This window comes from Dreissena polymorpha, chromosome 1 (assembly GCF_020536995.1).
Source record: "Dreissena polymorpha isolate Duluth1 chromosome 1, UMN_Dpol_1.0, whole genome shotgun sequence".
Taxonomy (NCBI): domain Eukaryota; kingdom Metazoa; phylum Mollusca; class Bivalvia; order Myida; family Dreissenidae; genus Dreissena; species Dreissena polymorpha.
The window spans coordinates 77,309,555-77,335,221 of NC_068355.1; the positions used below are offsets into that span (position 1 = coordinate 77,309,555).

Below are 25,667 nucleotides of genomic sequence, written 5' to 3' on the forward strand. Positions count from 1 at the left end.
CACATTATAAACTCGGTAGTATTATTGGCAAAATATTTTATTTTTAAATGCAAACAGGCAAACCGGAAAAAAACAACACCATAAATAGATTTTCTTGTGTCCTTTAAATAATATAATTTAACAAAAGGAATTAATCGCGACTTTACAAAATAAATTACATATATTGTATATTCGTTGTGCGCTTTTTATGCTCAATGGGTACACCTACCCTAAAAAAAAATGTAAATATACTTTGTGACATAGTTTCACCTACCTTAAAGCAACATATATGTATTTTTATTGTTATATACAAAATATATTATGTTGACGATGGGAGTAAAAAGGAAATTACTAAAAAAAGTATTGTCTGTCTGTCTAGGAAAACTAACACTTTGACACATTAAATTAATTTAATTTAATTGGTTTGATTTGATTGTTTGCATCAATCTTAAAATCGTGTTAGCCTTTGTATTCCGGTGTTTAATTGCCCCCTTTGTTCGGCACAAGCCGATTATCTCGTTTTGATCAGATATTGTCCCTACTTAACTAACAGCAAAGGGTCATAAACTACAGCAGGGACCTATACAAACAATAGGTCCCTGACCACAGGTGGTATATGAAAGTCTGGTCATTAAACACACTTGATGGTACCACCATGTCTTCTCTTTCTAGTAGTATTGAGCAGTTATTTGGGGTTGAGTAATATACCGCCAAAGTTCAACTGTTCGATTAGATATGCTACATATCGTAAAAAAAATATAAAATAATTTGTCCAGTATATATTAACAGAAAATGTACGCTTTGAAGATACTAGCCTGTTTGCCGGTAATTTATTACAAAACGTATTTAATAAATGGTAAATGTACATATAATCATTAAACGTATTTAGCGGGTACCGGTTAATGAAAACTACGTCATTCCGTTTGAAGATTGAATGTTACGGCCATGCACAAACGACATCATGAAAACAAGAAATTACGTATGACTACCGGGGTAAATAATATTTACGAAAAATAAAAAACAATGTAGATATATATTATAAAATGTAAGATATTTGTCACTGATATACACTTGTAAAAAATGTAAGATATTTGTCACTCATATACACTTGTAAAGGAATTTCAATATACATGAATTCACAGGTTAATTTGCATCATGTGAAGTTGTGTTTTTCAGTTGTATGTTACGATTCATCTATAGTGTTATTCACCTTAAAAACAAATCATCCAATTTAAAAGAAAATGATCATAACATTTAAATACTGTCATGCACTTCGCTTTTAATAGGGCTTTGTTGTACCGGTATGTCAGATTTTAATGCACCCCTTTTCTTTCACTCATTTTTTTTACCACACTTTCATACTCATACAATTGATAATTATAATTATATAATGGGATGCTTTATTGTTTTTTGTAATTTTTGAAGTCCTTCTGCAAGAAATACAACGGCTAATGCATAGCTTTGTTTTGTGAAATTGTCGGTGTTTAGTCTTCAGTCCACCTTTACCTTGATGCTAATGACTATAACGAGTATATATTTTTTTATAGATAAGAATACATGTATTAATTAAACAATATTGACATTAAAAATGCAATATCTTTAATAGTATTTAGGTGTTATGATGTTGTTGTTAATGTTTTCGATATATTGACTAAACACGTGCCGTTATTTATATGACATAGTGTTTATCGTAACTGTACCCAGTTCTTTTGCCTACCAGCCCATCGCGCATGCGCGAAAATTCGGAATCAAAACAATAACAATGAATTGGTCTATAAGACCAATTCACGCGTGACGTCACGCGCACCTGCGTATCTTTATCCGTGCTACTCTGATAGGCAAAAGAAAGACACGATCAAAGGGGAGATATCGAGCACGATATTTATTGTCACGCTCTACATCTATATTAAATACATTATTTAATATATTTTGACATGTATACGATCATTTTTAGATTTTAGATTTAAACATCCCAAAAGTTGTTGTACTGTACTCAAACAAATAAGAATAAAAACAAACAATAAATAGATCGATTCCATGCACACAGCATATATTAACCTACCACTATGATAATCCATAATCCATCTGTTATTAAGTATGTACAATTGCTGCAACTAAAGAACAGGGTCTGAACTAATAACACTTTGTTTATGTGTTAAGGAATCTTTGAGTATCAGATCAAATTTGTTAAATCGTATAACGTAATTTACCCATTGTTCATCTTATGTACCCCAATATACATTTCATTTATTCATACTCGTGTTTGTTGAAATATGTTTTCTGGCGCGTATCAATATCAACCACATGACTGTGATGTTGACGAGGTACATTGTGCCACAGGTGGTTAGCGTGTGGCTATGATATTAATTAGTGAAAACATCATTTTGAATGATAAATAATCATATTATAACGAAAAATTAACTTTTCTGAAAAAAAATATTTCACTATCAAATATATATATAACAAGGTATGCAACTCAAAATCAGCCCAAAACGGGGTGCATCGCTTTGGACAGCCATATCTTCATCAATTTTGCAGCGATTTTCACGATTTCGGTCTTATTCAACGCAGATTGAATTTCCTTTCTGGAAATGTATATGTCTTGCAATATTTTTACAAATGCTGGGTCAACTTTTAAGAAATAACACGATACACAACACGCATGACCCAGTTGACAGTGATCATGCTGTCTTTAAGACTGAAATCTTCACGGAGTAAAGGGCAACTTCCCTATAAAGTTCGTGTAGTTCGATACCATAATTCAATAAAACGTATGAAAAAACATTATTACCGTTCTTGTCGTTACATTCTGCATCTAGACTAACTGTCCAGCGCCGTTTGAAACCTTTGTTTACATACATTTCAACTAACTGACATTTTAAACATACGAGTGATTTCATTGGTCCAATGCGGAGGTGTGTCTTTACAACTGGAGATTTCATTCATAAAGAATACTATGTTAAATATTTAACAAGAGGGCCTGAAAGGCCCAAAGTCGCTCAACTGAGATAAGATATTATTGGGACAAAACTTCTGACCAAGTTTCAAGAAGATCGGAAAATAAATGTGGCCTCTAGAGTGTTAACAAGGTTTTACTATAGCCATATAAGGAAAAATGCCCCACCCGCTGGCAGCCATGTTTTTCAACCAAACCCGCATCATTTTTTAACTCTTCCAAGATATTATCGGGATGAATCTTCTGACCAAGTTTCATGAAGATTGGACAATAAATGTGACCTCTAGAGTGTTAACAAGATTTTACTATAGCCATATATAGCCATATAATTGGAAAAATGCCCGCCCCTTGGCAGCCATGTTTTTCAAGCAAAGGTTACCATTTTTGAACTCATCCAAGATATTAGTGGGACAAATCTTCTGACCAAGTTTCATGAAGATCGGAAAATAAATGTGGCCTCTTGAGTGTTAACAAGGTTTTACTATAGCCATATAAGGAAAAATGCCCCGCCCCCTGGCAGCCATGTTTTTCAAACAAACGGCATCATTTTTGATCTCTTCCAAGATATTATTGGGATGAATCTTCTGACCAAGTTTTATGATGATCAGACAATAACTGTGGCCTCTAGAGTGTTAACAATATTTTACTATAGCCATATATTGCCATAGAAGGAAAAATCCATTCTTAGACTTAAAGCATAAAGCAGTGTATTTAATTTGATACAAAACCTCAGAGTTTGCATATAACAAGCTAAAATGGGTACATAAATCATTTACATATCTAAAAATAGACAAAAACAATTTATGTGTTAACTGACACACTTGACTTCACATAAGTAGTTTCCCAGTTTTAGAAATATTCTGGGGTCCGTCTTATCAAAGATCGTACGACATTGTTAACTTACGATTGCATTTTGTAATTTAAAAACATAAGTGATTATAATTTGTATGTTTCAAATATAATGGATATTTGACAGCTTCTTTGGAAATGAATGGAAATGTTCAACAAAAGTAATTATAAATGCGACGGTTACGTATACTAGTATATTGCGCTTCGAAAATTGCATCGTAAGGTGAGAATGTCGTACGATGTTTGATAAGACGGGCCCCTGTTTGATTTTGTTACGAGTGGTCCACTACTACGTCACTTCTGATTTGAACCAAAATGTTGACTTTATTGAGAAAATTCAGCATTATTATCGGTTGAATAGTTGCTTAACAAATTGGAATGTTTCAGTTTTTTAAACAATGTCTGTTGATTTTTAAGTCAAGAATCGATTGGTGGATAGAGCTCCACAGTTACAATAAGCTTGGTGGCTTTCATACTAATTCTAGATTCCATATCATCACATTGACCATATCTAAGAAACATAAATATAAATTTGTATGGCCATTTAACAGACAAACTTTAAGTTTTACCATTTTATAATTGGCTTTTATAAATATTATCAACAAAGCAACACATTATTATAATCAATCAAATTGAGTATAACATTGTTATAAAACAAGAGATTGCCAAGCAATAAGGTCCCCTACCGGTGAAACTCCACCATTGTCAGTAACTTTTTTTACATATTTGTTGCCAAAGCAACCATAATTTTTTATGTAGGCACAAAATGAAATGACGTGCATAAACTACATATTGCTATCTATCCATGTTTCAAGTTTCATGAAAAAATATTAAGAACTTTTTAAGTTATTGCAGGACCATAAAAGTGTGACGGACTGACTGACTGACAGACAGACTGACAGACAGAGTGCAAACCATAAGTCCCCTGCGGTTTCAATGGTAGGGGACAAAAACAATACATGCTGACAAAAATAAGTCATGAGTATGAAATAAAGCCCACCAGTTTCAAAATGTCTTGTGAAAGTCCAATATTCAATATCATGAATGAAGACAAATATATGACAGATTAACAACAAAATCTAAATCCTGAAAATAAGCCTTACATGTGGGGGCCAGTGCCAAAAGAGGGTTAATAATTCATTTAATTATGTTAAATGTGTTAACAATATGTCAAATTAAAATAATTTGTGTTTAAAATGACATTTTGTGACAAAAATCTTTAAATACCAGAACAAAAATTCTCTAATTTATATCAATATCAAAGCAGTTTTTGAGGGCCTAAATCCTGAATTCAGGAATAATCCTGAACTTTGACACCTCTGCCATGACCTGACAAGTTTCAAATATAATCCCAAGTTAGTTCTACATGTACATGTAAGCTACCTACATACAAAAATTATGTCATTTAGTGGAAATTGTTTGCCATGTAAGAAACAGTGTCCTTGACTTGATTAGCCCTTTGCATGCTGGGAAATTTGTTATCTGCTAAAATGTCGTCTGCTGAATTTCTAAAATTAGCATTTCCATCGATTGTTTTCAAAGAATACTATTAGAATAGCCACGTTTTGTGGCGTCTCATCTGGATCCAAACTGTTTACAAAGGCCTTCAAAATTCATTCCAGCACTGAAAGAGTTAGCCCCAAATACAATATCAAGATAGGTCACCTCTAAAGTGTCATCAATATTAGTTCATGCAAACTTAAATAATTATGCGGTGAACCACCTATTAGAGAGCAGAAATTCATTTGCTATCTTGGGTATAATTCATGGGCACAGCAGTGCTTCATTCAATTTGGGTTGTTATCAAAATAAGTAGATATAGAGAATACTAGGTTAGCGTTGAATACAGAGAAGTTTATGTTGCGAGGCTTAGAACGCCGGAAGCGCGAGCCTTGGCGAGCGCTTTCGGTGTTCGAGCCGAGCAACATAAACTTCTCTGTATTCAACGCTAATACTAGTATTCTATTTATCCCATTTGATTTTTTCAACGTGACGTTTAACATAAATAGATCTAATAACCTTAACAATAATTTTAATTCCGTCATTAAAGCGCTTAAAATCTAACAAATGTAACCATGCGTAGTGATATACATGTATTTGTTCTGGTACGCGAAATAGTCTTTAAAAAATTCACACACAAACTGTAAAACAAGTAAAAATATCACCATATGCATACATTCAATTTTACGCAGTATGCGAATTTTAACACATTACGACCGCGAAAAGAAGATTTTACTTTACTATAATTTATTTTATTTTCGAAAGAAAATGATCAAAATCCAATCTGGCGGCCATTACTCCTGACAAAATGCTGTCGATGTCAACATACATGTACACCATCGACGACCTAGTTCTGGCTACCATTACTTTAAATGTCGCTTTTTATGATTTTTGACTGGCGCGACTTTGTACAGGTCTGTCAATACTAAATAAACTGTACGCTGAAGTTTCTTTAGCTATCGAAGACCTTGACAATTTTGACGAGTAAACAGACAATTGCAGCGACTGACACTTTATTTGACAAAATATACAGGGCAATACGTTTTCCGACTTCGGACGACGAATTTCAGGACGCGCAGAACGTGTTTTTTATATAATGTTATGGGTATGCCGTGTGTGATCCGATGCATCAATGGCGCCCATGTTAAAATCATTTCCCCGAGATCAGGGAACGACAAAAGTACAATCAAAAATCAAAACATGTAAGAACTAGTATCTTACCTTTAATTATCCTTTAAAATCCATCTAAATCCATTTAACTCAATTATTGACGATTTTGCATCTAGGGTCTTTAATAATTATTTTAGCATAGTTAAATAAAGACCCTTATGCCATTCTATCACTTTATTCAAATGAGTATATGAACGCGATAAACTTTCTTCTTCGTCACACGCTACGTCATGTACTCTACATTACTGCTGTTCAAATGAACCGGAGCAGTTTATCTAATAATAGCCGTTGGTAAACTCGGTTGCATTTGCAGATTTCTGCATATAAACATAATTATGTTTAAACTTGCACAATGTTTTATTTATCTATGGTAAATGCCCTTATTGTACGAAAAAATAATCTAATATATAAATACACAAAGAATGGAAAACATTCAAGTACACAACAGATGAATGAGTAGAAAATACCCGTGTACAAATGGGACGTTCCCAATTCCAGTGTGGTGCTATTTTTACCATCTTATACTTTACACAGCTCTATGCCTAACGTGAATTAAATAGGAAAGCAAACATAGCAGATTATTCATGAACTGTGCGATATGTGTATGGCTTGTTGTACATTCTTAATATTTAAGTTAAATGTCAAAAGTATATGCTTTGGTTATAAACAATGCACATTACACTAAATAATGTCATATGACTAGATTTAAAGGTTGAAGGTCGTATAATTTTGAAGCTCAAGTTTTGTCGACTTTGTTTCTTATGAAAAACCATTCAGTGGTAAAGTAAATATACATAAAAAAATAACAAAACAAAAATCGTGTAATTTGATTTTTTATTTCAACATTTCTTTTGGTGAATATATCATATATATTTTTTTCTGCAAAATATGCACATTTTCTTTTCATGGGTGACCTTAAAATTCGATCAATGAACCAAACAATTTCGACCTAATTTTAGCGCATATCGCATGACGTCATTTAAAAAGTAGTCCGTGCACGCGACAGGTATATTCCACAGTGTTGAATACAAGCAAGTATATTCCACAACGTGTTATACCGTCAATGTCGCGGTGAAAATGGGATAAATAATATATATGCCCATAATTATTGCCGCCAAGTTTCATGACACTCCAATTCTAACAGTGGGAGTTGTATTACAGACAAAGTATATTGGGCTTCTTTTTATTATTCAAGGGCAATATTCAAAAGTGCTTTATGCAATCGGGCTGGTTATCATGGTTGGCTGAGAAAGAAAAACAAATCCTCTGTGACGCATCAAGTTGGAAAATGTTACAATAAAAGTCTATTAAAAGTCTATTAAAAGTCTATTAATATTGAAATAGCAAATGATGATAATTATACACTGTTAAGGTGACAATATATATTGAATATTGTGGGCTGCCTGCATTTGATTTAGTGGCTGAGTGACCGACAGAAATCCACACAAATTAAGTGTCCAATAAATATTATTGGTTTCACAGTATACAGGTATATATTGGTGTCAAACATGGATGTTGCATGTATCTTGAGTTTAACATTATTTAAAAATATAAGCTGACATATGTGTGCTTATCTGATGTACAAATGTAAGAGCTCATAAAATACAGAATAACTCTTTAAAATCTAAATGCATACCTGTAGATGACCAATGTTTCAATGCTATTTGAGAAAATATCACCACAGACTGAATATTTTATCTAAAATATTCAAATCACTAACTTATGTCAACATAAAAGACAATCATTTAACACCTCTTTGATTTTATCAGTTAAAATATTTTAAAATCCTGTATCAATACAAAGTCACAAAAATATGCACTGATGTTGTTAAAAAAAACACACATTAGACTACTATTGAGCTGTATGAAAAACAGACACAAACACACAACACAATATTCGTAGTCAACATATGTATTAAACTTAGACCCATACATCTGACCACTCACTCTTGACTGGTTTCCTTCATTACCAGTAAAAATAAACTGTATTGATACCCTATTTAATTATTATAGGGGAGACAAAATCAACTGTCAAAGTTGTCACAGTCCTACATTAGGGGTCTAAGCTACTCAGTCATCTATTAAACCATATTGAATTGAATATATAAGATGCCCTCTCTGAAAACGATGCTTATTACATAAGCACAGGGTTATCCCAGATAAATCTGTTACATAAGCACAGGGTTATCCCAGATAAATATGTTACATAAGCACAGGGTTATCCCAGATAAATCTGTTACATAAGCACAGGGTTATCCCAGATAAATCTGTTACATAAGCACGGGGTTATCCCAGATAAATCTGTTACATAAGCACAGGGTTATCCCAGATAAATCTGTTACATAAGCACAGGGTTATCCCAGATAAATCTGTTACATAAGCACAGGGTTATCCCAGATAAATCTGTTCAGGCCGCAAAGGCTAATCATGGACAATACTTTTCGCCTTAAGTGGATTTTTGCTCAGAAGAGATTTTCTTGAAGCAAAACATTCCATGGAAGCAGATGTCATCCCAATAAGCCTGGGAAGACTTTACAGGCCAACCTAGGATGAAACTAAAGGCATATGCATTAAAACATTTATGCCTAGCTTCTACAAAAAAGGCCTTGGCAAACAGCGTAGACCCAGATGAGACGCCACGTGATGCAGCGTCTCATCAGGGTCTAAGCTGTTTGCTTAAAGGAATTTCTGTAAGAAATATTCTAAATATAGAAAGAAATATAAAAGACATTCCTAATTTTGGAAATAAATTGATCCAATTTTGCAGGATGGGAGAGTCCAATAGGCATAAATGGGTTAAACCCTAGTTTCTCACAGTGCAGCTCATAAATGCAATGAAAATGACACAAGTGTGGTGTTTAAGTTTCAAAGCTAACCTAAGGCATACAAGACAATATTAGCTGAATCAATTCAACGATGTAACGGTAAATTGCCAACAGTTGTTTGATGTCAATTGCATGTTGTTACGATGTAAGGGCTGGGTGACCGCCATCAACCTTCTCCAGCTTTTCAAAGTGTTTGCGGGCGTTCTTGATGTTGATCAATGTTGCTGCTGACGCTAAAAATGCAATAAAAGATTCGCACAAATGAAGTTCTGATACAATATTTTTAAGAACTAAAAGAAATGTATAAGAGACATCAGTATGGGAGATTTAAGACTTTAATACGAATGAGTCATGCACCTGTTATTCTTTATTGCAAAAGTTATAATAAGCGAAAGTATTTTTCAACATAGATTACAATCATAACAGTCAGGGCCCTCAATCCATTTTAGGGAAAGCGGGTCGCTACCCATAGCAGGGGGAAATTGCTGCGTTTCCCTTTTTGGGGGATTTTTTACTTACTCTCTAATTATTACATTTGTACATGTTTGCACTATATTCATTGCTTTTTTCATAATTAAGTATGTTTGACAAGATTAAATTAAAATAGAATTGAGATATAATAATCATGAGACACATCTACCTATTAAAAAAAACAAAACAAGGGCTGTTTGTAAAACATGCATGCATGTAAAACCCCCCATATGGGCTGTCCGTTGTAGTGGCAGCCATTGTGTGAATACGTTTTTTGTCACTGTGACCTTGACCTTTGACCTAGTGACCTGAAAATGAATAGGGGTCATCTGCGAGTCACGATCAATGTACCTATGAAGTGTCATGATCCTAGGCAAAAGCGTTCTTGAGTTATCATCTGAAAATCATTTTACTATTTCGGGTCACCGTGACCTTGACCTTTGACGTAGTGACCACAAAATCAATAGGGGTCATCTGCGAGTCATGATCAATCTACCCATGAAGTTTCATGATCCTAGGCGTATGCGTTCTTGAGTTATCATCCAGAAACCATTTTACTATTTCGGGTCAGTGACCTTGACCATTGACCTAGTGACCTCAAAATCAATAGGGGTCATCTGCGAGTCATGATCAATCTACCCATGAAGTTTTATGATCCTAGGCGTATGCGTTCTTGAGTTATCATCCGGTAACCATTTTACTATTTTGGGTCACCGTGACCTTGACCTTTGACCTAGTGACCTCAAAATCAATAGGGGTCATCTGCAAGTCATGATCAATTTACCTATGAAGTTTCATGATCCTAGCCCCAAGCGTTCTTGAGTTATCATCCGGAAACCACCTGGTGGACAGACCGACCGACAGTCCGACCGACCGACAGACATGTGCAAAGCAATATACCCCCTCTTCTTCGAAGGGGGGCATAATTATTTTTTTTAGGGGGAATTTTTCCCCCCAAAGGGGGACAAAAGTATACTTTTCAGGTGGGGGAATGTGGCCGAATTTCGGCTGTGAATTTGACAGATTGAGGGCCCTGTAAGCTAAATACAAGATAGTCAAGGGTCCTGAAGTGCTCACCTGATACATCAAGGGCTGTTCTGAGCAGTTAGTGTTCACTAGTTCACAATAAAACTGCCGTAACAACTGGCAGTCAAGATTTTGAACTATGTACAATCATTTTAAAACTCAGCCCAGATACCAGACCAACACTATTATTTAATGCTCTTACCCAGTTTCATGATGATTGGGTTACAAATATGATTTCTGGAGCGTTTGATTGCTTTACTATAGCCACATAAGGAAAATTGACTCAACTTCATGGCGGCTATGTTTCGTTATAGACTGAAATCACGTCTTCCTTGACTGAGAAAGTATTTGACCAATATTTCAGATGAAATTTCATGAAAATTGGACAAAACATGTCACCTGAAGATTATTAAAAAGCTTTTTTACTTAAATCAATATGGTTTTCGATGCTAGATGACCCCCTTATGAACTGGGTCAACATATCATTGAGATAAATGTTCTGCGCAAGTATCAGGAATAGTTGCCGTTATGTGTCATGTGCTTTTTCTTTAATTTGACCTTCTGACCTAGTTTTTGTCCCAGCATGACCCATTTTTAAACTTGATTGGCATATGATTGGGAAACAAGTTCTAAAAATCTCTCATTTAGAATGGAAATTAATGTGGCCTACATAGCCCGCACAGGCTTTTTTCTTTTATTGGACCAATTGACCTTGATTTGAATTCAAACGACCCAGTTTCAGCTCATTGAAATATAATTGGAACAAACATTCTGACTAATTTCATAAAGATTAGGCAGTAAATTTGGCCTCTAGAACTTTGGCAGAAATATAAATCTAAACTAGACTTGTGTTTGTGAAACACCCTGCACTTTGAAGCCACACCACAGCTATTTTAAAGAAAATTCAAGGCCCATAACTTTGCAAAAAATCAATTGACAGGAACAAAACTCACACTTCAACTGTAAGTCAAGTAGGTAGACTTACATAAAAAGTCCAACTAAAATTACTTTTCCAAAAATCAATGGACAGGAAAAAAACTCACACTTCATCTGTAGGTCATGTAGGTAGAGTCACATACAAAAAATCAGCTACATATATCAAAATATTTCGTAAAAGCTTCACAAAAAATGAAATATTCGCAGTACAAGGCCAATTATTTTGCCAAACTTCAATTGACCTGATACAAACTCACATTCATATGTAAGTCATGTAGGTGGACTCACTTATACAAAATCAGCTCAATATCTAAAAGTGTTGCATATGAAACTTCCGGAAAACAATAATTATAGAGAAAATGTTGAAGTCTAACTCCCTTAACTTCCCCAAATATCAACCGGAAAGCAACGCACACTCCATCTGAAGGTCATGTAGGAAGAGTTGCGTACACCTGAAAGAGTTGCGTAAAAAACTCTGGAAAACAGAATGACAGACAAACTGAAGGACTTTCAGACGGACAGTCTGACTGCAATATGCCTGGTCAGGTCATCTTTTAAAGTGTTTAATGCATGATGACATGAAAAACTTACGGATGGCTGGGTCAGATACAACGACCATGACGTATGTGTTTGGTGTAAACACATCAATGAATGCTGCAAAGTTGGTATTACGAACTTCCATGCTTTGAAAGGCAGCTGCAAGTTTACTGCAACTTAGCTTAAACTGTTTGATTATGTTGCTTATCTTTTCAAATCTGTGGACATCTTTGTGTGGTTTCCTCTCACAATGGGAGATCACCTGAAATGAATTCAAATGGGCCTTTAGTTGCCAACAAATTCTTAAAAAGAAGTGCCCAATAAGAAGTTTTGGAATACCATCTGAATAGAAGTATGAAAAAACAACAAACTGCATGAACAAAAAAATGAGGGGCTGAGAAATGGTTCTATTGAAATGCTCTAACAAGTTTCAAGTTGATAGCTTTTGTTAGTGTTAAATGTAACAGTTTCAAAAATTCAGATAGAATATTTATTCGTGCTTTGCAAACAAAATGTTAGTGAATAAAACATGAATGTTTCATTAAGAATCATTAGGAAAACTCATAATGCATCTTAATACACCCTTCACACAATCCTTGCACCCTTGCAGAGGGAGATAACTTTTAAGGGAGCAGGAATAACAAACTCCTTGTACAGTTACTTCCCCTTAACTGTCTAACCTGCCAATAAAGACCACTCAAGGGATGTGGTCATTGTGGTATTCGTTCACGGATGGACTTTATTCGCAGGATCGATTGAAACTTATCAAAATATGCTAGTAGCCTTTAAGCAGGTACCTTTTCTTTGTATGTCCTCTATTGTTTGAATGTTTGAATTCAAATGTATGTATACTGTAAATTCGGCAATAAATACATTAATCCGGAGCCATTTAAATAAAAAGGCAACTTTTTTTGACAAACTGTCAAATACATAAAAGAAGTAGGTGGCTTTCAATTAATAGTGTGTGATAAATAAACACAAAAATGCTATTAAGTACACTAAACTGTTACTTGCCAATATCTCAATAGCCACTGATGCATGCACTGGTAAGATGTCTTATGTGACTATCGCAGCAACAAGGTGGCCTATGTTTATTGAAAGTATGTGAAATCATTGATTTTATTGGTGGTCATTGCTTGCTATCAGAATGGATATGTGGTCTGTAGAATATTAATCAAACATAACGTTGACATATTAATTGCAGTACACACATTTAAATTAAAAAAAAGCGACCTTAAAGGAACCGTCAACCATGACGACAATGAAAAGAAAAGTTGTAAAATACCGTATTTTTTTTTACAATTATTAGTTTATATTGAGTAAATATCACGACAGGTATATTACATTACATGAAAAAAGTTCATATTTTCAGTATATTCAGTAATAAAATTTTGCGATGTGAAAAAGAAAGAACATCGCGAAAATAGGTGACATAACGATATACACACTATAAATAACACAAGTAGATTGATCATTTTATATATAAAATTTATAGAATTTACTACGCATGCACAATTAGCATTCCTGGGTTTACCAAGTGATGCTGATGATCAATCTACTGGCGTGCACTGGTAGTTACCTGGTACCGGTTCCCTTTAAAATTTATTACCGAATATACTGCAAAAAAACACAACTTTTTTCAAGTAATGTTATATACCAGTTGTGATATTTTAATCAATGTAAACTAATATTATACCTCACATTAATTTGTTTCTTCTTTGTGTATATAAACTACATAGGTCCGTTATTTTTAAAAGTGACCGGTAAAAATGCGCATGTATCTAGTCAGCGGGCACTATTTAGAATAGCACCCGCTGACTAGATGCGCGCGCATGTAATAGTGCCCGCTAAAATGGTTATTTGTAACATTTGTGCAAGTTTTATAAGCGAGACATTTTTGCTTTATATACTTAGGGTAAACGCATGATTCGTTTGGCGCGCTCTCTCTCTCTCTCTCAAAAACAAAAAAAGGCGCGTGAAAATTGTCTCCCAAAGAAAGAAAGTGTAGAACCAGATATTGTCCTCCCTGTACCACCAACAACCAATCAGTCATCTCGGTCCAACCACACAAACGCAGCCCCTTTTCTACTATATTAAACTTCAAAACTATTCTGACCCTTGCAACACCATTAAACACCTGACAATATCCAACAGCACAACAGAGAGAGCCCATGTGAATTTACACCAAGACACAGGGCAATAGAGTAATATCTGTACTAATCTATGTTTATGTACTAACAAGTCCTCCGCGAGGGACGTTAAACGGGGGTGCAGTGTATCGGTGCTGTACACCGGGCACTTAAAAGAACCAGGGGCGCCTCTGGAATCGGGGCGCCCTCTGTATCCCGCTCGAACCCCCACTAACACCTCTTGGGGCGGAGAGCACAAAAACCACACACAAACTTTAAGGAATTAACATTAATGCCAATAAGGATAATGATACTCTAGAGATAATAGGAATACTACAAAAACCATTTTGATAAAAGGCAAACCACTACATAATCCATTAAAAAAAAAAAAAAAAAAAAAGCATCTAGTCACATTAAGGTCTCATTGGCCATCGTGCTATGATGTATAATATGACCTTATTTTCTCCCCTGAAGGGTCACAGGGGCAGGTCGATACATCTGTAGTCGAGAAGACGCTGGACGACCTGTAAATAAATCTCAAATACACACACACATGATTCGTTTGGCAGGTCACAAATGTGTGTTTTTTTATTAATAATCACATCTAAAAAATACAAAAAATAAATGCTATATTTGAGATCAATGTTTTTCGACATGTTGTCTGTGATATAAGCAGTTATCTCTATATAAAATGTATCTCAATATGTGAAATGCTTTACAATAAAAAGGAATTATGTATAAAGAATTTTTCCGTGTCCAACTTTCGCAGGGAGACAACTCGCGCACAACAATCACAGGTACATACTATATATAGTAACTGATAAATATAATTATTGTGTTATTTATTTTTACTTCTATTGACATTTATCTGCACAAAAATGTTCGGTATAATATAAGAAATAGAAAACCTCACTTTAGGCCCAATGTCAGAATAGTGACCAGCCAGGCTTCGGTCCATATACTATTTGGGGCTGCCTGGCTGGTCACAATTCGGCCATAGGGCCCTCAGTGAGATTTTCTATTTCTTAAATAATTGACCAGTCGCCAAATACACCCACTAAGTTGTGTTTATATAAAACGCTTATATCATTACTCCGACAGTCTTTGTTTGTCGGACCATGTGGCCGCAATGAAATCTGATTGATTATAACATGAGTTTGTTTGACTTCTGGCAAGTGGTAAATTGTAAAAAAATATGGTATTTTACAACTTTCCTTTTTTTCATCGTTGTGAATGACGGTACCCTTAAGGAACTTAACTTTTCTGACAAGGTGGAGTTCAAAATAATGAAAGAACATCATGAAACATAAATATATAATTTTTCAGGCCATTTTTATTTTTGAGCTCAGCTGAGATATCATTAAAGCAAATGTTCTGACCAAGCTTCATGAAGTTTGACAAGGGTCTCCTAGGGCAGAAAGATACCTTTTTCATTGGACCTAGTGACCTTTTTTATTAAGCTCACATGCCCTGGTTTCAGCCTCAGCCCAAATTAATGTTTTGACCAAATTTCTTGAAGATTGGCCATTAATAAGGCCATTAGAGCTTTAACAAGGTTTCTGTACAGCCATATAAGAAAACTGCTCACACAATGGCATTAATTTTATTCAAGGAAGCAATTTAAAAATTCAGCCAAGATATTATGAGAACAAATGATCTGACCAAAGTTTGTGAACATTGGACTGTAATTGTCACTTCTAGAGAGTTTACAAGGTTTAACTATAGACATATAAGGAAAACTGTTCCTAGGTGGGCATGTTTTTAAACAGACTGGAAACATTTTTAAACACAGCACAGATATCATGTGAAGAAATGTTCCTACCATTTTTCATGTTACAATGTTAACAAGGTTTTACTGTCTTTAGCTACTTTAGCCATATAATGAAAACATCTCCATCCCTTGGCAGCCATGCTTTAAACCAATGGCAACCATTTTTAAACTCTGCCAATATATTCTTAGACCAAATCTTCCTTCCAAGTTTCATGATGATTGGATAAAAATGTGACTTCTACAGTGTTAACAAAGGTTTACTAGCGCTACTATGGCCATGTAAGGAAAACTGCCACGTCCAAAGCGGCCAAGTTTTTCAACAGATCACAACCTTTTCTAATTCGGCGAAGAATTCCTAAGAAAAATGATCCTACCAAGCTTTATGAAGATTTGACTTAAGATGTGACTTCTACAGAATTAACAAGGTTTTAAGATAGTCATAAAAGTACAACTGCCCCGCCACCTGGTGGCAATGTTTTTCAACGCACCTGAAGATTTTTTTAAACTCGGCCGAGATATCATTAGAACAAATGTTCTGACCCAGTGTCATGAAGTTTGGACTGTAAGTAAGATCCCTTGAGTGTTAACAAGGTTTTACTACAGCCATATAAGGAAAATTTCCTGCCCTCTGGCAGCCAGGTTTTTCATCGGACCCTAACCATTTTCAAACTCAGCTGAGATATTGTTGGGACAAATATTCTGAACAAGTTTCATGAAGATTGGACAATAAATTTGGCCTCTAGAGTGTTTACAAGGTAAATGTTGACAATGGTTGACGCACAACAGACAAAGGCTATCACAAAAGGTGATGGAGGCACTGTCAGGGGCACCAACTGAGCCACAGTTTATGAAGTCTGTTATTATTACAGATATTACATCCTGATATGATTGATATTACAGATTTACGTCGAAATAGGGGTAATGTTGTTTAATCAAGTATTCGGATCATCTTTTCCTATTTGGATACTTTACTAGTATTCGGATATCCGGATATTTGTTAGCATCCCTAGTAAAAAGTTACCTGACTAGAATGACCAATTAGCTACTACCATATTTATGTATAACTACATACCAGGAAAGTTGCCTTTTCAAATAGCAACACTTCATCTGCGTCAATGATATCCGTAAAGTGTGCAAGAGTAGTCTCCAGTTGTTTCACATTCGGGATCAGCTGGTAGACAATGGATGACCAGGCCTGAGGAAGTAAGAACATTGCAAAGACACATTGAAACATAAGTAAATAATTATAGCAAAATTTTTAATGATGAAAATATCCTTAATTTTAAAGATAAATTTAAGTTGAACATTAATTAAACATTATTTTTCTACATTAAAACCCCCCATAATTTATATGATAAAATATCAATAATGGTATACATTAATTTTAATAATAACAATAGCATTAATTGTTAAGGATAAACATTTCCCATCTAATTATCTAAAATAAATGAACCCAAAGAAAAGTCTATCCTACCTTATAGAGTGTCTCATCCCATATGGAGGTAGCAAAACAGGTGCAATCTAAAGGCTTTGATAACCTCTTTAAGTCATCTTCACGCTCTTGGATTATCTAAATAATTACATTATCATTAAAATACAGTATTATACAATAAATATTAGTTTATTATACAACTTTTACCCAATGCTTACCCAATGCTTAAGCTCTTTGATGTGAAAGAGATCATTATACTAAGCAAAAACACAATAATTGTTACCGTAATTCAAAAACTAATTTGTGTTAGTTAATCTTTTGATACTTATCTCTCCCATGACTCTCAGATTGACCTTTTTTACTCTTCAAGATTGTTATCGATATCATTTTGTTATTAATATATTTTGTGAAGAGCGAGTAAAGGAAATGTTTTAGAAAGCTGTTAGACTTGACACTTGCCTACTTCTGGTTTAGATGGCTGTTAGATTTGACACTTCACTTCTTTTTTTAGATAGCTGTTAGATTTGACACTTAACTTTTCTTTTTTAAGATAGCTGTTCTAAGTGAATTAAAGCAGAACCAAATTGAATGACAACCTAATAAATGTCACTTTAATGGAGTAAAATGATAAAATTTGATCATTCAACTCTGGCTTCTCCCAGCTGATGTTTAATAAAACAAGAGCTGTGTTTGTGAAACACAATTCCCCCTACTGCGCCGCTTTGAAGCCATATATTTCACATTTGACTTTGAAGGATGACCTTGATCTTTCACCACTCAAAATGTGCAGCTCTATGAGATACACACACATGCTAAATATCAAGTTGCTATCTTCAATATTGCAAAAGTTATGACCAAGATTAAAGTTTTGGACAGACACACACATACAATGACAGACAGGCCAAAAACAATATAACTCCGATCATTCGATCAGGGGGCATAAAAAGTCATTTACGTTATTTAATTCAATACATTTTGTGTTAACCATATACTGTCATGTTTATGACGTCATTGTTAATTAATGTGTTTATATTACAAGACCTGTCAGAGGACAGCGCGCTCGACTACTCGAGTGCTTGACAGTATAACGTTAGCCATCATGGCGAAATTGTTTAAATTATTCAATAAGGTCAAGGTAATAGTTCAGGTTTATTTTCCACAATCTATTGAACATTTGTAAAGACATAAAACAAACTAATAAGAAATTTTTTCAAGTTTGATAGCAATAGCTTGGGTGGGAAGTATGGACGGTCCTTCAAAATAAAGTAAATAAATATTTGTTTGTTTGTTTTTAACCATGTTTCAAAGAAAAAAATATTCTTTTTGGGTTGGGTAGGGAGGGGGGGGGGGTGAGAGGGGGGTATAATATGGGGTGTGGTCATTTATTAGACGATCTTTCAAAAATAAAAAAAGGATAACATTTTAATTTGTTTTTATTTTTTTTTGGGGGGGGGGTGGGGTATTCAGGTAAGTGTTGTTTTGTCCAAGTATTAATAAAATCTGATCATAAATAAAGAAGTTATGGCAATTTAACTAAAATTTATTATTTTGACCTTGAGAGTCAAGGTCATCCAAAAGTCAAGGTAAAATTGAACTCGCCAGGAACAGTACCCTCATGATAGTAAGAAAATATTTGAAGTTTGAAAGCAATAGCTTTGATACTTTAGGAGTCAAGTGGATCTAAACACAAAATTTAACAAAATATTCAGTTACTAAGACACAAAAGGTCCATAATTCTTACAAATTGATTGATACAGTTGTCTGCTCTTGTTTATAGATTGGGGTCATGTTGGTAAAGAAGTTTGCAAAATATGAAAGCAATATGTTAAGGGACATTGAAAATATTTGAGGTGGTACACAAACGTTAACATAGATTTATCAATAATATGCATATTCATAGTGAAAAAATGGCCATAATTCTTATAAAATGCTTGATACAGTTGTCTGCTCTTGTTTGTAGGTTGGGGTCATGTTGGTAAAGAAGTATGCAAAATATTAAAGCAATATGTCAAGGGACATTGAAAATATTTGAGGTGGTAGGCAAACTTTAACATTGATTTATCAATAATATGCATATTCTAAGTGAAAAAAGGGCCATATTTCTTACAAAATGCTTGATACAGTTGTCTGCTCTGATTTGTAGGTTGGGGTCATGTTGTTTAAGAAGTATGCAAAATATTAAAGCAATATGTCAAGGGACATACAAAATATTTGGGGTGGTACGCAAACTTTAACATTTGCACGCTCACGCCGACGCCGGGATGAGTAGGATAGCTCCACTATATATATTTCATATATAATAGTCGAGCTAAAAATGATATTATGTCATTTATTTCCTTAAACAATCATTCATCAAATGTTAAAATGTCACTGTATATAACAAGCATTATCTGTGTACTCACCAGTTCCCTCTGATCATCCTGAACGAGGTCCATCTTGTGCACAAGACAGAACACCTTTGCCTGCGGTGAGTTCTGCAGGATGGCCTCGAGGCACGACTGGTAGTAGTGCATGTCCTTCTCCAGCTCACGAGACTCCACGTCAAACACGTAGATCAGCACCTCCACATTGCGGAAGATGTTGTCACGCTGACTGGCAAAGTAGTTCTCCATGAATGCTTCCTGCCTGAAGAGCAGAGATTTATTGATTTGATAAAAGTCATCATGTTGTGACATACTTCTCAGAATAACAAGAGATGTTAAATATTTGATCTGATATCATCATTCCAAAAACTAAACACTTTAATTCCCCAAACAATATTAATTTAATAGGTTGGCCTCTATACTGCAACTAGCATAAGTTTTATACAAAATTTGAATTATCTTTTGGGGAAAAAAGAACAGAAAGTGGCTTTATGTATAAAAAAGGATATAAAAAATGTATGATAGGTAGAATATTGTCCACTAAAAATGCATGAGCACAATATTGGTTAAAGATAAAACAAAATATGTTTCAACCTCACCCTCCACAGTCCCACAAATTGAGCACAAGGTTGCCCAGAAACCTCACATGGGAATGCTCAACATCAACTAAAAACAAAACATTGGTAGTTATTAATATCAAATGCAAACAGAACATTCCATTAACATTAATTTAGAGAGCTGCTTCATGCAAATATCTGTGCAGTCTGGACAGTTGCAACCCTGTCCACTATTTAGAGAACAATAGGTTGGTGACGTGGATGGAGAATGGCTCACCCGATAAAATCCTCCGACAAGCCAGATAACCATTTTCTATCCACGTCACCAATCTATTATTCTATTTATCATGTCACATTTATTTCCTTTTATTTTATGCTTTTTTTTCACAGTTTATTTACACTGTAAAAGAGTTTAAATGGAGAGTTGATCTGGAATAATGACGTCATTTCGTAAAAAAAGATGACATAATTTCACAGTAAAACAGAGCGACTGACGGATATTCGAGGTCACGTGGTCAACTAGCCTAATATTCTTTGGGTTATTAGATTACCTGGTTATCAGGCTGATTTAAAGGCATGTGGCAGGATAAAAAGTCATACAAGGTATTGTGGTTATGACATTATGACACCTCATTAGAGGGATGAAGAGGCATGTCTGGACCAGTCTCACCAGATTTAATATCTATAGGCACTTACACGTGCATAGCACTGACTATATATATATATATATATATATATATATATATATATATATATATATATATATATATATATATATATATATATATATATATATCAGATACAAGATAGGTATGCTCAAAGCAAGAATGCCTTTACTCAGAAATGGAAATATACTATATAGAGGATAAAATCAAAAATGCATTTGTCATAGCAGTCACAGATTTCAACAAGAGTAGACAAGTCTAATGTTAACAGAAAGAGCTTAAGGTAGCGCACCTCTAATGATTTCCCGCGATTTATTTTACGATCATTGCCGATCTTCAATGATCGGTTATTTCCGAGAGATACATTTTATTTTTTTCAAAGTTCGAATTTTGTTATATGTTTATGTAATTCCTTTAAAATACATTATTTTCACAATAAATATTGACTTTGATCCAAATATCATCTGAAAAAATACGATTTCGCGATTTCTTCAAAGATTGGCGAGCCTTTTTACCTGTTTATTTATGGATATCTAATTTAAGCATACACAAATTTGAAGTTGTCATGGCCTAGTGGTTAAGGCGATGGACTACAAATCTTTTGCAATCTTCCAGCGCAGGTTCGAATCCTGCTGACATCGCATACTTTTTGCGACACATTTCATTTCTTTTCTAACGTAATTTGATTTAATGTAGCGTATATGCTATGTTTTTTGTTTAATGTTGAAATTTTTATGCACATCCTTCAATTTTTAAAATTAAAACAATGTTATGGCTAAATTGGGTGATTTACTGCTGAAAATACGAATGAAGCATGTTGCATTTTTATTTTTATTTCAAAAGGTAAACGGTAAATCTGTCTATTTCTTGGTATTTTTGCTGTATATAGTGTTTCTATAAAAACTATGTTTAAAACAAAATTTAGATGATACTATTTTGAATTTTATGACACTTTGTTTTTAACCGACCCAATTTTTACTTGGCTGAAATCACTTACATTTCATGGCGCTCTTCCATAGATAAAAAATTGTAAAAAAATAAATGTCTGTAAAAGAATACTTATTTCATCTTGTTTAAATTTAAAACACCTTTACTGCATCTATATACATATATCCAACAGCATGCCCATATTTGGAAATTTGAATGAATTATGAAACTTTTATATACCCCAGGGGTGAAAATAAACTGTACAAAAGCTGAGCGTTGGGGTGGTTTTGAAAAAAAAAGGTATATTTTTTTTAAAAGCATGGAAAGCCTACCTACAAATTTGCATGTAGTTCAGTGAAATGATGCTGATTAAGAAAATAATTAATTAGATTATATTTGGATATGTGCCCATTAGGTGCGTTACCTTAATTACAATACAAACTTGAAAATACCCTTTTCAAAAATGGACAAGTCAATAAGTGATATCACCACCACCATCATCCGAGAAGTTTGCGTTCTTACTTGTAGCCCCTAGCCTCCTGGTATCCCTGGCGATGTAGTTGGCAAAGATGATGGACCTCATACTTGTCTTCCCTGATCCACTCTTTCCCATCAGTAACACCTGCCAGACACAGGTACATCACAGTGTGTTGAGTGGTTGTATAATTAAGCCTCATACTTAAAAAACTTAAGTTAATGCATGTGCATAAAGTGTCATCCCAGATTAGCCGTTGCGGTCCTCACCGGCTTATCAGATACAAGTCTTTGAGCTTCTATGGCATTTTTAGTATAAAGGAAGTGTCTTCTTAGAGAAAATTCAGTTCAGACTGAACAGGTTAATCTGGGACAACACTGAACGCACCTGCATTAAATATATTAAGCATGCATATTTATGTTTGTATTAAAAGCTAAGGTAGGTAAAGTATGGAATGGAAAACTATGCTTCAAATTTCAAATCATGTTCAAGAATCAGATTCTACAGCATTTATTTTAGTGTACTTGTTTCAACACATTTCACTTTCAACACAAGTACACTGAATCATCATTCAATTCTAGATGGTTACCTACAGTCAAAAAACAATTGGCAGTACATGTATACCAACATGTGGAAACATATTACAGTATATAAATAATACAAGTAAATAAATTAAACCTACTTTTTCATATACACTGACTAGCAAATAGTATCTGCAATTTAATTTAAATTTTATGAGTATCATGGGTAACACTAAAAAAACAAGCAATTTTGTTGAATTGACATCCCCCGCCAATATGCTTCTGCACACAAAAGTGTTATATTTGACACTCAAACAAGCATTTTTACAATATACAAAGGTCCATAATTCCGTTATTAACAGATGGTGTTCAATGCCATTTGGTGTTCATCATCCTCTTATCCATATTGTACTCATACCAAGTTTCAATGAAAATATGAAATCAGCCAAAGCACTTTCAAATTAAGATATGGCTCCGGACACACAAAAAAGCATTTTTTCAAGATACAAAGGGCCATAACTCTGTTATTAACAGATGGTGTACAATGATATTTGGCAATGCATCATTCTTTTATCCATATATATATATATACTCATATCAAGTTTCAATGAAATCCACCAAAGCACTTCCAAGATATGGCTCTGGAAGGACGGACGGACAGACGGACGGACAACGCCAAAACAATATCCCTCCGCCTATGGCGGAGAATAATAAAAAGAAAAGTTGTGCTTCTTTTCTTAATGAGGATATAAATACATATACTGTAATATATCACTTATGCTTAAATTAAACACCACAAGTGGTTAGCATTTTCCATTGTTCATGTAGTGTTTTTCAGCATTTTAGGAATGGGGCTGTCTCCCTTTGCAGGGCCAAAAAACCTTTCTTTGAAGAAGCCAATATCGGCTGCTTCCCAAACCAAAGTAACCACTTTTTTCCCCTGAATTTTACCAAAATTTTCGCCAATACTGGAAAAATTCCCCATCAAAAATAATATCTAAACTGAATAAAAGTGAAAACTATTTACTGGTACTTGTCGAGCCTTCTATTAGGCCGGGAAAATATAAGAGCCATAAAAAGTCTCCTAGCGGGGAATATGCCTTTCATTAACTCATGTATAATTCTCCTATAGGGGTATGCGTATTGATTCAGTCATGTGCATATTTATGCCCCTAAGGGTGGCATATAGTTTTTGAACTGTCCTTCAGTCTGTCTGTTTGAAAACTTTAACATTGCCCATAACTTTTGCAATATTGAAGATAGCAACTTGATATTTGGCATGCATGTGTATATCATGGAGTTGCACATTTTGAGTGGTGAAAGGTCAAGTTCATTCTTCAAGGTCACAGGTCAAATATATGGCTTCAAAGCGGGACAGTAGGGGGCATAATGTTTCTGACAAACACATCTCTTGTTTTGGAATATTATTGTATCAACTAATACCGGTAAATACCAGGTAAGTTATTCCTTTTAGTGCGGTTACGGCGTCTATTTTCTCGCGTTTAATTTGCCCCTATTTTTACAGCTTGCTTTAATTTTACGACATACATGTTTCATACAGACGCTTTACGACCAAGGTCACAGAAGTTAACTCCATTATCCAAATGAAATACGAAATTCTTATTTTCCCCAATTAAGAAAAAATCGCGCTATTTTTCCCTTAAAAAAAGGCTGAGGCCCCTTCCCCAAAATGGGTGTTTCGGCCCTGCTTTGGAGAAATCTGTCATTTTGACTTCAATTGGGAAATAAGTGCTGTTGTAGTTTGGCTAGTTGCAATAATTCAACTTACAGCTTAGTAACCCAAAGGGTTCCTAAGAGTTGCGATGCACTGCCTATTGTGATAAGGTGCAAAATTTGATCACCACTGCAAGGGATAAGGAACACTGATACTGCAAAAACTTATCAATGTTTACCTGACTAAAGCACAAACTCTTGCAAATGGTACCATTAAAGCATGAAATAATTGCTCTTTATTTCCTTTAATATTATTCTTTCGTACGCTCTAACCACCATATTTGAAAACTGTATGTTTCCGACTAAAAGTGTCACAATCGGTTATTTCAAAGTACACCTATCTTTTTCACGTCATGACATTCCATGTAACCTAAGTCAATAACGATGTCAAACATATGTTGAATATTAACACTGTTCTAAGTTTTAAAATGAAAATTTCAACAAGAATTGTGTGTTCAGACATTGTGTTTTTTAGTTTGCATGTAAAGGATAACATCTGTAGGCTGCTACTCAATAAAATTTAATGTGTTTTTTAAGTTTATTTATTGCTTTCCTTTTATTGGTAACAAACAATGTCTGTTTAATGATGCACACGGAATCTGTGCGCAAAAATTATCAAAGGCTCTGGGGGTCCGTTTAAATGGACTATTGTTTGGCTAACAAATGCTTTACAAAATGAGAATAAAGTGATTCCAATATAACATTTACTAAGGTTCAACTTATAGAGCGTGATGGGAGAGGAACTTAATGTTGAGACTTTATTTTCTAAATCTTATGGAAACCTTCAATTCAGAATTTTAAGGTCCATTTGGGAAAATATATCCTCCAATTACAGTTCATCAAGC

The 25,667-nt window shown here is 34.4% G+C and overlaps 2 protein-coding genes across 5 annotated transcripts in view; one reads left to right on the forward strand and one right to left on the reverse strand.

The window, feature by feature from the left end:
- The window catches only part of LOC127836674 (ras-related GTP-binding protein A), a 378,726-nt gene that overhangs the window by 349,445 nt on the left and 3,614 nt on the right, over nt 1-25,667 (reverse strand). The window contains exons 2-8 of one of the 2 annotated variants that reach the window (XR_008028870.1): nt 22,615-22,714; nt 20,543-20,609; nt 19,983-20,205; nt 17,623-17,718; nt 17,221-17,343; nt 12,303-12,510; nt 7,404-9,511 (exon numbers count right to left, since the gene is read on the reverse strand). Coding sequence is in view for 1 of the 2 variants with exons in the window: in XM_052363373.1 (XP_052219333.1) it covers nt 9,417-9,511; nt 12,303-12,510; nt 17,221-17,343; nt 17,623-17,718; nt 19,983-20,205; nt 20,543-20,609; nt 22,615-22,714 (912 nt within the window). In the remaining variant the exon portion in view is untranslated. Of the gene's footprint in view, nt 1-7,273; nt 9,512-12,302; nt 12,511-17,220; nt 17,344-17,622; nt 17,719-19,982; nt 20,206-20,542; nt 20,610-22,614; nt 22,715-25,667 lie in introns of those variants that run through there. The other variant, XM_052363373.1, reaches the window with a different exon arrangement.
- Nucleotides 1-25,667, forward strand: part of LOC127836334 (uncharacterized) — a 493,739-nt gene that overhangs the window by 147,224 nt on the left and 320,848 nt on the right. The window lies entirely within an intron of this gene.